Raw genomic sequence first — 13,821 nt, forward strand, 5'->3', positions numbered from 1 at the left:
CTTGTATGTATCTGTGCAGCTGCGGCATATCCAAACTTTTTAAGAGCTCATCATTGTGACATTAAGGTTGGCTCCTTTTTAAGTTTTTTGTGTGTGAGTCTGGTAGTATGAGCTGAGCCATCTTTTGGGAGTGTTCGTATAATGCTGGGCTACAGGGAACATGATGTGTGTTTCCTCTTGCTTGAAGGTGAGTAGGTTAAGCAAGACTGCCAGCTTTGGATGCCAAGAAGTAAGGGAAATATGTGTTGTAATATGTGGGAATATCATCCTACAGCAGCTGAAGTATTCACTGATGATTGTGAGGTGTGTTGCGTGTGATTATTTGCATAGTCTGAGGAAGGGCAGAGGTGGGAACAGAAGTATAATTCGAGATGAGCCATTTTCTCAGAAATGCTTACATGTGTATTAGCTGTTTTCTGTGAACCACTGTGATGATGAACCACTTAATTTCACCCAACCTCCACCTCCAGGAATGTAGACACAAAAAAAAAGTACGAATAGTTTAAAGGAGGGTTGCCTGTCTGCAGGGAAACGTTTGTTAGGAGACAGAATTAGGGCATTGTGTGGAAGTGTCAAGCAGATCGGGCAGGAGGGCCTAGAGGAGTTTGGCTTGTTGACAGGGTGGGAATCCAGTAAATTAAGCACATGTTAAAATTCTCTTTCTCAGTGGTTTACAGCTTGTGATTCATGAGCAGGTGGCTTTTGGACTACACTGGAAAAGAATATTCATATAATACTGCATTATGGGTTATGTATGTGAGATTTCTCAGGGGTCTGTGGCTACAGTGGAAATGTTTTGGGATCCAAAAATTGGAAAAAAACGCTGTCTCCTGTGTTCATCTCATTAAGTCAGTGATATGTTTGGTTTTGAAAAGGCCAAACAATGAATCAGGCTTTAAAATGGAAGAACTGTAGGTGTTCTCAATAACTTGGTTAAAGCACCTGAGTGCACAAGATTGATGTGGCAGTGTGACTCAGTGTGCAGCTGGGAACAGGAGTCTGAAAACACTTTCCCAGGGCAGGACAGATGGGACATGCTCCTGAAGAGCATGTGTTCAGAGAGACCCACACAAGGGGAAAGGCATGAGTTTCCTATGGGAGACCTTTGCTAAACTGTGGGTTGCCTCCCAGGGAAAATGCTGGAAACCCTGTCCCTTGAAGCACTGACAGTTGGGCTGGGCACCCTGCAGGAAAATATGTGGAGGGGGGAAGAGTCCTATGATAGCCTGAGGGGTGAGCTGCACTAGTGATGGGATCTCACTGTCTGACATCCCAGGCACACTCACAGGGCGGAGGGCTCCTGACTGCAGGATGAGTTTTTGTTTCTGGCATGCTGCTTCGTGCCCAGGAATCCTTCTGGCATTGCTGAGGACCTGGGGTGTGGGGGGAGAGTTAATGCAAGAATTGAGATATATCCTGAAGATCAGAGCATGCCCCTTGTCATGTGGGGATGTGTGTCTTCCTTGGTGTGTGTGTCTGTGGCGCCTATTACCAGCTCTGAGAAATGCATGTATTCATCAGAAAGAGAAAATATCCCTTTGTGTTTATTCTTATTTAACATTGTTTACACAGAAAATGGAGAAACACATCTTTAACCGTCATGTACGATTTAAAATTATGTCAGTACGCTGTGCAGTGCTCATTCTGCAAACATCTACTCCACCATGTGGTCTCTGGGAGCTAGTGCTGGTCTCCTATGCACGGCCACTCCGCTCCGCCTGGAGCACTCTGCAGTGGCTCTGCTAAATAGCCTTTGTGAGGGTTTCCAGAGCTCTAAATTAAAAATGCGGGAAGCTGGGGAGGAGGAGAATCTGCTGGGAGGGGGGGGGGGGTTTCTCTGTAGCTGGAGTGTTAAGATGTCTTGCTACCTAATTGCTTTAGAATATGTGGGCTTGAATGAGTCCTCTTTAATGAATAATAGGCAAATGCATAAATCACAAACCCCAAGCACCCGAATGGTGAAATGCACACTAATGAAGACCTGACTTTGATGGCAGGTGTAGAGTTGATTTGTAAAATGTCGTGAATATATCAGTTTTAAAATGGTATTTATTAAAAGAAGCAAATCTTCCGTGTGTTGCCCTTGCCTTTAGTCTCTCACGCCGCACACCTGCTCTCCCTTCGTGCTCTTGCAGGCTGCAGTCTCATGGCAGTTCCCTGCTATAACTCTTGCTTCAAGAACTGCAACAATAGAGACCAATTACCCTCTGTCTCCACTCTTATTGCCATGAGCCCAGGAGGGGAAAAAAAAAAAAAAAAAGAGTGCTCCCCCTCCCCACTACCTTTTCAATTTCAAATCCTCACCCTGTTGGTAGTGCCATTTGTGGGTTGGAACTCCCTGCTTTGTGTTCGGCATTATCTGGAGATTCACCTGGTGCTGATCCAATGAACCAACGCAACCTCACAAAGCTGAAGGGAAGGGTGTAGAGTTCTCTTTGTAATAAATCACATACCGTGAAAAAGGATTTCTTTACCTCCTTTCCTCCATTATTCTCCATATCTCACCTTGTGGAAATGGGTCTGTTAGTAAGAGACTTAGACTCACATGGTTTGGAAAAAACGAGCAGGGGAGGGAGGACTGAAGTGAAAGGAAGGCAGAGTTCCTGGAGGTTTCTATAGCTTGGAGATTCCAGAAGGGAGAGGCACACCCTAAAAGAATGAGAAGCAGCCCTAAAAAAATAAACCCAGCATTGGCCTTGGTACTGAATCTTTATTGGTTCTAGAAAGGGACAAGGATGTTGTCACTGAAGCAGCTGCACAAGAAATCCTTAAAAGCAGTGATGTCCCAGAGGCAAAGGGGTTCTGTCCAGATAACTGCCCAGCAAGCTGCATGCTGGTCTGAACATCTTTGGTTTCACTGAGTTGAGCTGGTAACCTCTTGAGATCTGGCTGCCTCCCAAGTAGGGAGGGATGAATACTGCAAAATGTTTCAGTTTCCATTGCAATTTTGAAACTCATTTGCTTTGACTGAATTTGCACTGTGTTTATGTAAATTTATAAACACTGTAATAAATTTATCTACTTACAGAAAGCAGAAATTTTAGAAAAAGGCTTGGAAACATTCATGAAACACGAATTCTAATTCAACAAGAATATTCACAGAACCTGATTTAAATGTACAGTCAGTCACAGAGCAGAAATATCGTATGTGGTCTGTATATCTAGCAAACTCTAGCAAGCATAAACCAAAATTCAAACAACTATTATCAGCTTAAATATTTTAAATTGCATACATGTAATTTTTTGTGGTAGCAATGACTATGTGAGAAACAACCCAGGTTTTCACAGTAGGAATGAAAACCACAATCAGGTGCTACTTTGCTTGTTATAAAAAGCTCCCCTACTTCTGACTGTGCTTTTTTCTAACCTGTGAGAGTCTGTGCCAGCACTTTTTGGGCTCCATGGCAATGTGACCTGCCACATTTGTAAGAGCATGGATGGGTGTGGTCATTAAGCCTCATGGAATGGGATATTCTGCAGTGCCCTTGCTCTGCAAAACCTCCAATGCTCACCAATTTTGAAGCTGCTTTTGTCTTCCCTTGCATCTCTTGGAGTCTCTCTCTTCTGATTTTTTGTTTTTCCATGCTCCCTTTCCAAGATCAGCCCTTTGATATAATTTAGGTGGGTTTTTTCCTCCCCTTGTAATTTTTTTACTGAACAAGATAAATCTAATCTGTATAGGGCAGATCTGGAGGCACTTTCAAAATTAGGGGAACACTTATAGGCAGGTGAGGTGTATTGAAGCCAATGACAACACTTGCAGTCTGAGCAAGAGAGCTGATCTCATATTGAAAGATTATGTATTGTATTGGAACACAGTTGTTTCCCACCACAGAGCTGCTGTTTCCAGACTATATCTGTATTTCTACTTTACCTACCCAGTGCTTGAAGCAGCAGGCAAACAGTTAAGCAGCAGAACCAGCAGCACAGTGTACTAAAAATGAGCTGGTTTAAAACTGGGAGGAGGAATTAAACAGCAGTGTAAGATGCAATTTTTAAGTCATCCTGTTCAAGCTCTTGCATTGGAGGTATTAGCCACAAGGGAGATCACATCATCTGGGAGCAAAAGAATATAATGAATGCAGGATCTGTAAGAGGCATGTGGGAGACTCTTGCCGTATGTTTTGGTCATGTCCTGATATACGTGAGCTTTGGGAGACAATTCTACATGTAATAGAGTCAATAATCAAATCTGAAGTACCAGGGAACACAACTTGATGTTTCCTTAGAGAGGCCATGAGTTTGCAGCAGATGAATAAAGAGAGAATGTGGTAGATACAAATTTGTCTTTAGGCAAAAAGGAAAGAAGAAAAAGGCTTAAAAACTGGGAGGGAGGAGAAAACTTTGCACTGTTTCCAGACTGGGAAGAAATAGTAATGCCTACATCAGAAACTTAATTAATTGTTGTTACATTGATAAAGATGTGATACACAACATCAAAGACTAGCTAAATGATATTTGAAAATTAATTTGGATTCCTATTAAATAGAGCTCAGAGGAGCTTCCCAAATGAATAACTTGTTTGTTAAGCATTGCTTCCTTCTGTTTATAAAGTCTTCTCAAGTAAAAACAACTATTTTCAACTGTTCTTGTTGCTTTAAATGAACTATGAGATTCATCATTTACCTGACATTTATGACACATCCAAATCCTTCAAATTTCAATGCCTTATTTAGGAACTTACAAAAATTAGGTAATGCTTACTTCTATTCCCTGTAGGGATGACTTAGGTAAGGTTATCTAAAAGGTCCCAAACCCCAAATTTAATATTGACAATCCATGTATGAATTTAAAATTTGTTTTGGCACGCATAGCTTGGCCAATTCAATGTGCTTTGGAGATGAACATAATGGAATCAAAATATACTCATTTTCTATATTGTTATTAGTGTTAAATATTATTAAAAAATGTAAATGTGACCCACTAACCATATAAAAGGATATAATTTCAGATTCTGAGCTCTTAAGAAAATTTTTGTACAGTAAGAATGTTGTTTTCTTGGGAACTGTGCCAAAATATGGTAAGAGTCATGACAGATTCCACTTTTATTAAATGAAAAACTTATTCCTCTCATTCTGCTCTTCTACCAGTTTTATCCCAGTGTAATTCTACCTACATCTCTGGAAGTACTTCTGATTTTTATTAATGTCTATGAGTTCAAAAGAAGATAAGATTTAGTAGACCTGAGTGGAGAGAGTTTACATGAAGACAAACAGAAGAGAGAGAGAAATCCGATCCAATATGGATTGCTTTAGAGTGGGATGGAGACAACTTACAGAGTTGTCTGTGGAATTGTAGCTTTTGAAGTGTCCAGAAAAGAAATCCATCTGTCTTCTATACAAGCACAGAAGTGGAAGACAAGGAGGTGACTTCTCCATGACAGTAAGCTATCCAGTCCAGCAGTGATGGAGCTGCAGAGCTGGTAGTTGCAGAGCTCCCAGACAGCCTCATGGTTGGGTTGTCTAAGCCCAGCCCAGGGAGCACAGAATTTCTTTCTTATACAAAAGAATGTCCTATTAACTTTGTATCTTTTGGTTCATGGGAAAATATTTATTCATCAGTTTTGGAAATGAATTTCAACCTCTGGTTTCATCCTCTCGCTTTTCTTAGCATTTCACCTCTCTGCTCTTAGTTTTTATATTATTTTCTTTTTGCCAGTTAAACCTATGGCTTTTGGCCATCAGATCCTTAGAAATTTTTGTCAAAGGATAGCACTACAGGAGTAAATTTCTATTGTTTGCATAGACGTGTTTAAAAGATTAGAGCTGAAAAGACCTGCTTGTAATAGACTGGGGATCGATGAAAGCTCTTCTTTCCTCAAGAAGCTTTAAGGCTTAGAGCGAGGTTGATTTTTTTTGTTTATTTGTTTTTACTATAGAGGAAGCTGCATCTCTACCTGGGCTTTTATTATTTGTGTGGTCTTTCACAGAATGCCTGAGTAAGATCTACCTAGGGTCCACTGATCCTGAGCTCAGCTTGAGATGACAGAGAGACTTCTCTTCCTGCATGTATCAGTAGCCACAGATTGTCTAGGTGATCTCTGCACTAGGCAAGGGACATGATTTCCACCTCCCCCCTATTTGTGCCACTTCCAGCTTTTTAATTTCTCCTGTGTTCACTCTAATGACAGCCTCTTGAGTTTCAGTGGGACTTCACAAAGAATGGGATACTACTCCATAGGACTGGGAGCAGCAGAATCAAATGTACTGAGAGGGATGTGAGTTAGGGCAGGAAGGGGAAGCCAAGGTGGCATACATGCTTCAACGCTTACAGGATTTGATGGCCAATAAGCATTTTAACTTGGTGTCTTGGTTGGCTAACTTTTGTGTAGGCAATTGCAGGAGGGGGAGAGACTGAGGCCCTGGGTTAGTGGAACAATGACATTCATGCTTTAAAACCCTTAAGCACCTACTTAACGGCCATCGATTACAATGCTCTTTACAGCTTTGCTGAGTCAAAGCCTGACTGAGGGCAAACTAAAGGTCTGGTGGTGCAGTGTATGAATCACCCTCGTAGCTACAGACCCTCAGCCAGAGCATGGAAGAGAAGGGGACCTCAAAGGTCAGGCAGACTGTTCCAGAGCCAGCCTGCCAAGCTGGAAAAAGGCAAAGGATAGAGTGAGCACAGGTGGTATGGAGGGGAAGAAGGCCGAATTACCAAAGGTGTTTCAGTGATATTCTGCTGGTCACATTATTTCTAAAAGTGGCCATTACTGCAGTCTTACCTCAGGAGAGTATTTGCTTTTTCCCATCAGAAAAACACATTTAAATACATCAGCTGCAGAATATAGCCCTAATTCTGCAGCAGAACCCAGAAGAGGCTGCAGCCCATACATGTCATTTGTGTGTGTTTGTTTTTGTGTGCATGCAGGTGCTCCCTGATGGGGTTCGATTTAAACCGGCACTGGGCAAATCCATCTCCTTGGGCTCATCCCACACTGCACGGAGTGAAACAGCTCATCATCGACATGTACAACAATCCGGTGAGTGGGGAAAGGGGATGCCAGAGCAACCCCTTGCTGAGGTACCAACTCCTCCTCGCTGCAGGGTTGTGTGAGGTGCAAGTAACTCTGACGTGGTTTAATCCAGTGGTAAACCAAAATAAGGGAGAAGTCAGCAAGCACACACACACCGCGTGAGATCGGGCAGCATTTGTGTCTTTTGTCACAGGAAGCATCAGAAGTGGAGAGAGCAAGTGAAATGAAGTTCAGCTCGGATTAAATATGAAATAATTCTGCAAGCAGGGTCTAAATTCAATCGAGCTGCTCTCATGCTCTGAGCCGGATTCAAAACAGCAGGTCCCCCAAATTGAATTATGGAATGGCATTGATGCTTAATCCGGAGCTCTGGCAGGGGTTGCTGTGTAACATGCAGTGCAGGAGGGGGAGAATATTTGCAAATATTATATAAACACGCACGCACACAGTCATGCTCACTCGGAGAAGCAGAGGTGTTCTTGAAGGTGAAATCTTAGCTAATCAGAGGAGATGGATTGCGGAGAATATGGAGAAGAGGAGTGGGAGGGAGGCAGACAGCTATTGAATGTTTGACATCAAAGCGCAGAAGGATTATTGAACGTGGCACCTAAGAAAAACTGCTGAAAAAAAAAAGGAGATGGGTAGGAAAAAATCACTACCAAAAAATAAGAGGAGATTTTATAGATTATGATTTTTTTTCCTTGTAGAATTCCTGGTATTTGTCCTTTCTTTTTGCTTCCCACTACGGAGAGGGAATTTGGATCTTTAATGCCCTAAAGCTTTGCTAATTTTTCCTTTTATTTTTTTTTCTTTTCCTTTTTGTTACTTTGAAAAAGGACCTGGTTTGCCTTGCTAATAAAGAAAGAGGATTCTTACCCCTGGCTACATCATGTATAGGATAAGTCCTTCTTTAATTTAACTCCTGGTTTTCCCAATACATCTTAATTGGACTTTTTATCTTCCACCTAGTAGTAATACCTGTACAGAAGAGGTTTTAGGTACAAGGAAGATAGGTTAATAGATAAGATCCTTACATATAGAGTGGAATCCAATTGCATGAAAAATATTTTCTTAGACTGCTAATTGTTTGGCAGAGAATTTGTCTTTCTAGTCAGTTCCTGCAGCACTTAGCATTGTGTCTCTGACCAAGGCTCCAAAGCTGTATCAGATTGATGATGATGATGATGATGGAAGGCACAGAAAGGAGCTTTAGAGCCAGCCTGGTCCTTCCTCTGTTTTCTACCCCAAATAGCAAGACAATTTGCCTTCTAAGAAGATGGAGAGAGCATACAGACTGCTTTGAGAAGAAAGCTTTCTTTCAAAAATAAAGAGATGCTTAAATATTACAAGGAGTTCAGGTGTAGGGAAATGCTTGTAGCAAGTAAGGCAACAAATCCTGGTGCTATTAAAAGTCACTGTCAGTAAAATAAAGCTATTCTTGGAGGCAGGGGGAAATTGTTTTCAGCGTCATCCCCTTCTAGGGCAGCTTTGAAAATTCTGGTAGTTTCCAGCTGCCCTGTGTGTGAAGAATGAATTAATTTGCTGTGGTGGGTAAAATGAAAAATCAAAAGAAATGTTTGGTCAGAATTGGTCTGAAATGGAAATCTTTTTTTTCCTCAATCTCTCTGTCTCCCACCCCTCCCCAGTGATCAACCTGAGATGAACCAGTTCCAGTTCATTTCTTTTGGAGGAAAAGAAAAAGGAGCCTTTCAAACACAAGTGTAACATTTCATTTTCAGGGTTATTTATTTTTTTAAAAATACTATTTAGAAATTATATTTTTTTGGATTGAAGTACCAGCAAAGTTCAGGTTGCTTTCCAGAATTCCATTTCCCAGTGAATTAGCTACTCACTAAAAAACCTTCTTGTCTGGTTTTATCATCTCTTAGTCAACACCAGCCTTTCTGACAGTTCCAGGGATGCTCAGCAATATAATGCAGTATATGGGATAACTGTTGTTTTCAGGCAATACCAGGGTCTTAGTCCCTCTGATACCAGTAATATTTGTATGGAAAGACCATATCCAAAGTGCTGGGACAAAAATGCCAGCTTCCTCACTGAGAGGGCATGGGACTGTGCATGCACCATCCTGCTTTAGCAGTGATTGTTTTTATTAAGTTCTGACAGTGCCAGAATAAAACCTGCTTTGAATTCTTTCAGGCAGCTAAAAATGTTAAGTACTTTTCAGGTGTAGAATGTTACTTTCAGATGAGTAATACATGATAGATGGTTGGCTGCATGCAGAGGTGACCAGCTGCAGGAGGACTGGTGTCAAACTGCATCAGATCAGGGATTATGCATTTAAACATATCTGTCCTGCCACCTTCTCCTCACCTGAGGTCTTCCCACACTTGGGAAAATGAAATGAAGTAAAATGCAAGGTCCAGTTCCCTGAAAAATAGTGTAATAGAAAAATAACCTTCATCCCTCCCATTCCAGACAAGATCTGCCATGAGAGGCTGCCCACAGAAGACTGGACTGTTTAAAGCAGAGGAAGTTTAACTTCATGTTGGCATTGCAGAACAGCTCAGTGCAACACTTTTAGATGTATTCATTCCCTTAAATCACTTAAGGAAAATTAGCTGCCATAAGACCATAAAACCATGTTTTAAATATTGCTGTATAGGAGGATTTTTCTTCTGCTCTGCAGTATGGAAGATAAGCTGCTTCCTTTGAAAAAAAGTTCATTTTGGAGCAGGGAGGATGACTGACTCAGAAATAAGTGAAGTGGGTATGAGGCACACACACAACTACAGTGATTCCAGCACTGAGTGTTCCAAGGCTGAGTGTTTGCTGTAGTTACTGTATAAAAATAAACCAAAGCACCTGTGGTTCACTGTTCTTCTGGCTTTTACAGTGTGCTTATTTTATTTTTAAAGTGTTTTGAATTTCATAATGACCCTATCATCCTTAGGAAGGAGTAGATGGGTCAAAAAATGCGAGAACAATAGGAAGCTTTTGATCTCCACATCACTGATTTTGACAGAATCACTCTGATGATCACTGTCATTGTGTTGGCATACACGAAGTGAAGGGATGTTCTCAGCTCTTTCTAGTGGTATCAGTCTTGCAGATGACACTGAAGTGACAGACTTACTACTCTTGATCATGTGCTGTTGGCTGGAGATGTTTCTGTTCATAAGCACCTTTCCCTGCCCATATAGAGAGCAATGTCTTCCCCCGTTCCACCAGATGACACATGTTGATGGTTTCCCTGTCTGTGCTGGAGCAGGTTAGCAGAATTAGCTCTGAACATGAATGTATTGTTTAAAACAACTCAGCTGACTTTTAAGTATGTTAAAGCATGTTATATGAGCCATTCCAACAGCTGAACTGTGGATCCAAAAGTTTGTGCTTGGGCCTGGTAACACACTTCACGCCGAGAGGTATTTGGAGTATGAATGTCTATATCCTAGGCAAGGAATCCAATAAAGCAGGTAATCACAGCTAGATCGAAACACATGAACAATCTGATTGAATTCAGCAATGTTCCTTTTGTGCTTATGGTTAAACAGGTGCTTTAATGTTTTGGAGTGGGGATCAAGTGGTCAGTACTGGCAAGGTCAAGACTGGGGTGGTCAACAGGGATCAGTCCTTACCTCTGGGTTAACATGAAGCCTCAGACACAGAGAGAGCAGCATAACTGCTTGGTTGTCAGACAGGTTCCATGTGACCATCCAGCACTTCTCCCAACAAGCAAATGCACTCTTTAAAACAGATTTAATGAGTGAACTCAGGTAGTGTGCTCAGTGCCAGCTCAGTCCCCTCGACTGTGTGCATTGTGATGTGGCCTTTAATCACAGGGGCTCATGTTATTCTCCCAGCTAGACCCCTGCCTCACCTAGTTCTCCAAATGGAAAACTTCCACGTGATAAGCAGCTATTCAGCATTTTGGTTTAGCTTCAGTGTTCATTGTGCTGCCTTGTCCTGTATTTACTGTGAGCTATTGAGATCCTGCTCTGAGGATAGAATTATTTTTTTTGGGGGGACCTCTACGAGAGATAAATGTGTTATCCTTGTGTGGATAGAAAACAAACAGACAGTTATGATCAGAAGTACCTACTCGTTTGTGATAGATGATTTAAGATGCCTGGAATCAGATTTGTTTCATGTCATTCAGCAAAGATTGATAAGTTCATTGTCTTGTTTCTACCTCTTCCTTCTGTAAGGAGGATTGGGATAGACTGTTTCTGTCATTTGGAGTTCTTAGGACATAGAAGAAAAAGAATAGGTAGCTACTGATTCCTTGGAATGAATCTATTTCTAGTAATTTGCCCCTCCCAAATGAAAATGCAGAAATGGGATTCAGTGCTCCCAGGAACTCACACTGCAACACTAGAGTTTGTCTTCTTTCTTCCATCTTTCTTCTATTCTGCCTGTTTTCCATGTCCTGTTGTCATTGAGACTGAAGTCCTACATGCAAATGATTCCTTTGCTAGATGCTATTCACCTTGTGACCTGAGTGAACTAGAGAAAACAAAATGATGACCAAAAAGAAAACAAAAAAACCACTCACCTGGGATGTGCTTTTTAATTATCATCTCCTTTGTCATGCACACATGTACTAAAATTTAAATTATTTCTGCTTAAGTAACTTTTCTGTATCCATTCCTGACTTCGGAGTGCTTGATGTTGCAGCCTTTGCATACTTTTAATACTATTCTGGGTGAAAGTTTTCATCGATTCGAAGCAAAACATAGAGCTGAAATGAAGCCCCAGCATGCTAAACTCTGAGCCATCTGCTGGACTGGAACATTTAGGTCCACCACACAGACGTCTGCCACCAGGACTGATGAATTAGCTGATGGAGGATGGCAATCTGCTGTTGCTGTGGACAGGCATGAGGGAGGGAAAGAGCCCGTGGGCTTTGGGGGTATCTGCTCACAGCAGAATTAGTAATAAGAAAGGATGAGTAAACATAATACTGCAGGCATCAGGGGTGTTATTTAAGGGTCAATGACACCTTTTATGTTTTTGAGAAGGCTTTTTTAATATCCCATGTGCCTGCTTGGACTTGAACAAAAGTATATGTTTCCAATCTTCCTGTCTCTCGGGAGGCCTTGCTTTTCCAGGTAGGCTTGAGTGGGCAAGCAGTAAGAGTACGGGGGAATTAACATTTGTCTGGTTAGTCAATGTGACTGGATTCTTCAGCAGATGACTATGCTCCTCTTCATAGAGAGAATATAACCAACTTTCTCAGACTATAGCCAACTCACAGACCTTCTCTTTCTCTCATTCTGGTGCTGAGCTCATCCCTGTCAGGAGGTTGCACGTGTTCTTACCACTCTGGACCACTTCCCAATTCTTTCAAAGATGCAATTCAGCTCTTAATGCCCTCAGTCCCTGCCCCTCTGCCTACTGTTGTGTTTCAGAACTGTTTAGGCTACTCACTGTCAATGCTGCTGTTCCACCTACTTCTTTTCTAGGCCTCCAGTAGCAGCATCTAGAGTGAACTATCAAGAAGAGGACTGTGCAGGAGCCATGTTCAAAGTATGGTGTTGTGGGAGTGATCCGCATGTAGCACATCCAACCCCCCAGTTTCTTCATTATCCTGAACTTTTGCAGAGATGGAAATCAGGCTCTTTGTCTTTAGTATCCCTTGTTGCACAGGCAGTACCCTATTTTGAGGGAAGCATTCCACTTTTATGGAAAACTAGGTCACAAAATATAGACTTAGAATCCTGTAACTGATACTTTGCAGGTTGCAACTATTCCTAACAGCAGCTTTAGTGACTTGAGTTGCTTTAGTGACCTCCTGTCCCCTCTGCCTTGGGCAGTGCCACATGCTTTACCAGACAACTCCACATTTAGAAAAATGCAGCTGGTCTCCAGTGTGATTTGCTGGAGAGTGTCATAAATTTTATTTTTGTCAGTCCTGCAAATGTGTCAGTCTTAGAGGCTCTACTTCCACTCATCTCCTGAAACGACGTTGTTAGTATTATCATCAATGTGATATTGGGTAGTTGACAAGTAAAGTATAACAACAATTTTTGCAAGGGTTTCACATCAAAATTGTACACTTAGGCTCCTAATGCTATAAGCCCACAAGCAGTATTATTCAATATAACATTTGAATGACTGGAAGCAATTGTTTTCTTTTCAAAAATTCTTCTTTTCTCTCATCATCTCCCCTGCTCCTGTTATAAACTGGAGCAACAAAATTGAATATATTTCACTGGAAAAATTATGAGCCAATTCTCATTCTAGCTGAAGCCAGTTTGGATGTTAATAAATGTTTGGAAAGACTGTTGATTGGGGTTTGATATTGCTCAAAAATCACTCAGAGCCAAACAGATCAGCTGAGGTCTGCTTCATCTGGTAGAAGGAGTCATAACAGATTAACATAGGGTAATGAGATCTGTAGCATAACATACCTGGCTCCATTTTGCTGTTAGCAGAGCTCTTGGACTTCCTCCCCCAGCTGAAACACACAATAGTAATGAATAATCATTTTTAACTCAATACTGAATTTTAACAACCTACTAGAGAGTGATGTTCACATAGTCCCTTAGATATTCCGAGTTGTCATTTGCACCTGATGGTTTTCACTCTGACATCAAAACAGCTGTCATGAGACATCATCTTTGCCAGTAATTCTCAGTGTAATGTAGTATATGTTATTCTGAGTTCTTCTCTGGCAAAATGGCCAACATGCTGCCTCTTATTTCTCTCCTCCTGAAATTAGAAGAGAGATTACCTCTGCTGATGCAGTATGTGTTCAGCTATGATAGCCCTGTGGCTACTTTCTATGGTAATGTTCATGCTTCTGCTGCTTTGTTGACATTGTAGAAATACCCTGTACCACTTCTGTCTTGCAAGTCCCTGTTGACTGAAGTGTAACTTTT

General features: G+C 41.5%; 1 protein-coding gene across 1 annotated transcript in view; it reads left to right on the forward strand.

Annotated features, from left to right (window-relative positions):
* AGBL4 (ATP/GTP binding protein like 4) overlaps positions 1-13,821 on the forward strand; it is an 895,196-nt gene that overhangs the window by 732,573 nt on the left and 148,802 nt on the right. Inside the window, exon 9 of the mRNA XM_018072022.2 lies at positions 6,871-6,982. Coding sequence (XP_017927511.1) covers positions 6,871-6,982 — 112 coding nt within the window. The remainder of the gene's footprint in view (positions 1-6,870; positions 6,983-13,821) is intronic.

This window comes from Manacus vitellinus, unplaced genomic scaffold (genome assembly GCF_001715985.3).
Source record: "Manacus vitellinus isolate BGI_N305 unplaced genomic scaffold, ASM171598v3 scaffold_21_pilon, whole genome shotgun sequence".
Classification (NCBI taxonomy): domain Eukaryota; kingdom Metazoa; phylum Chordata; class Aves; order Passeriformes; family Pipridae; genus Manacus; species Manacus vitellinus.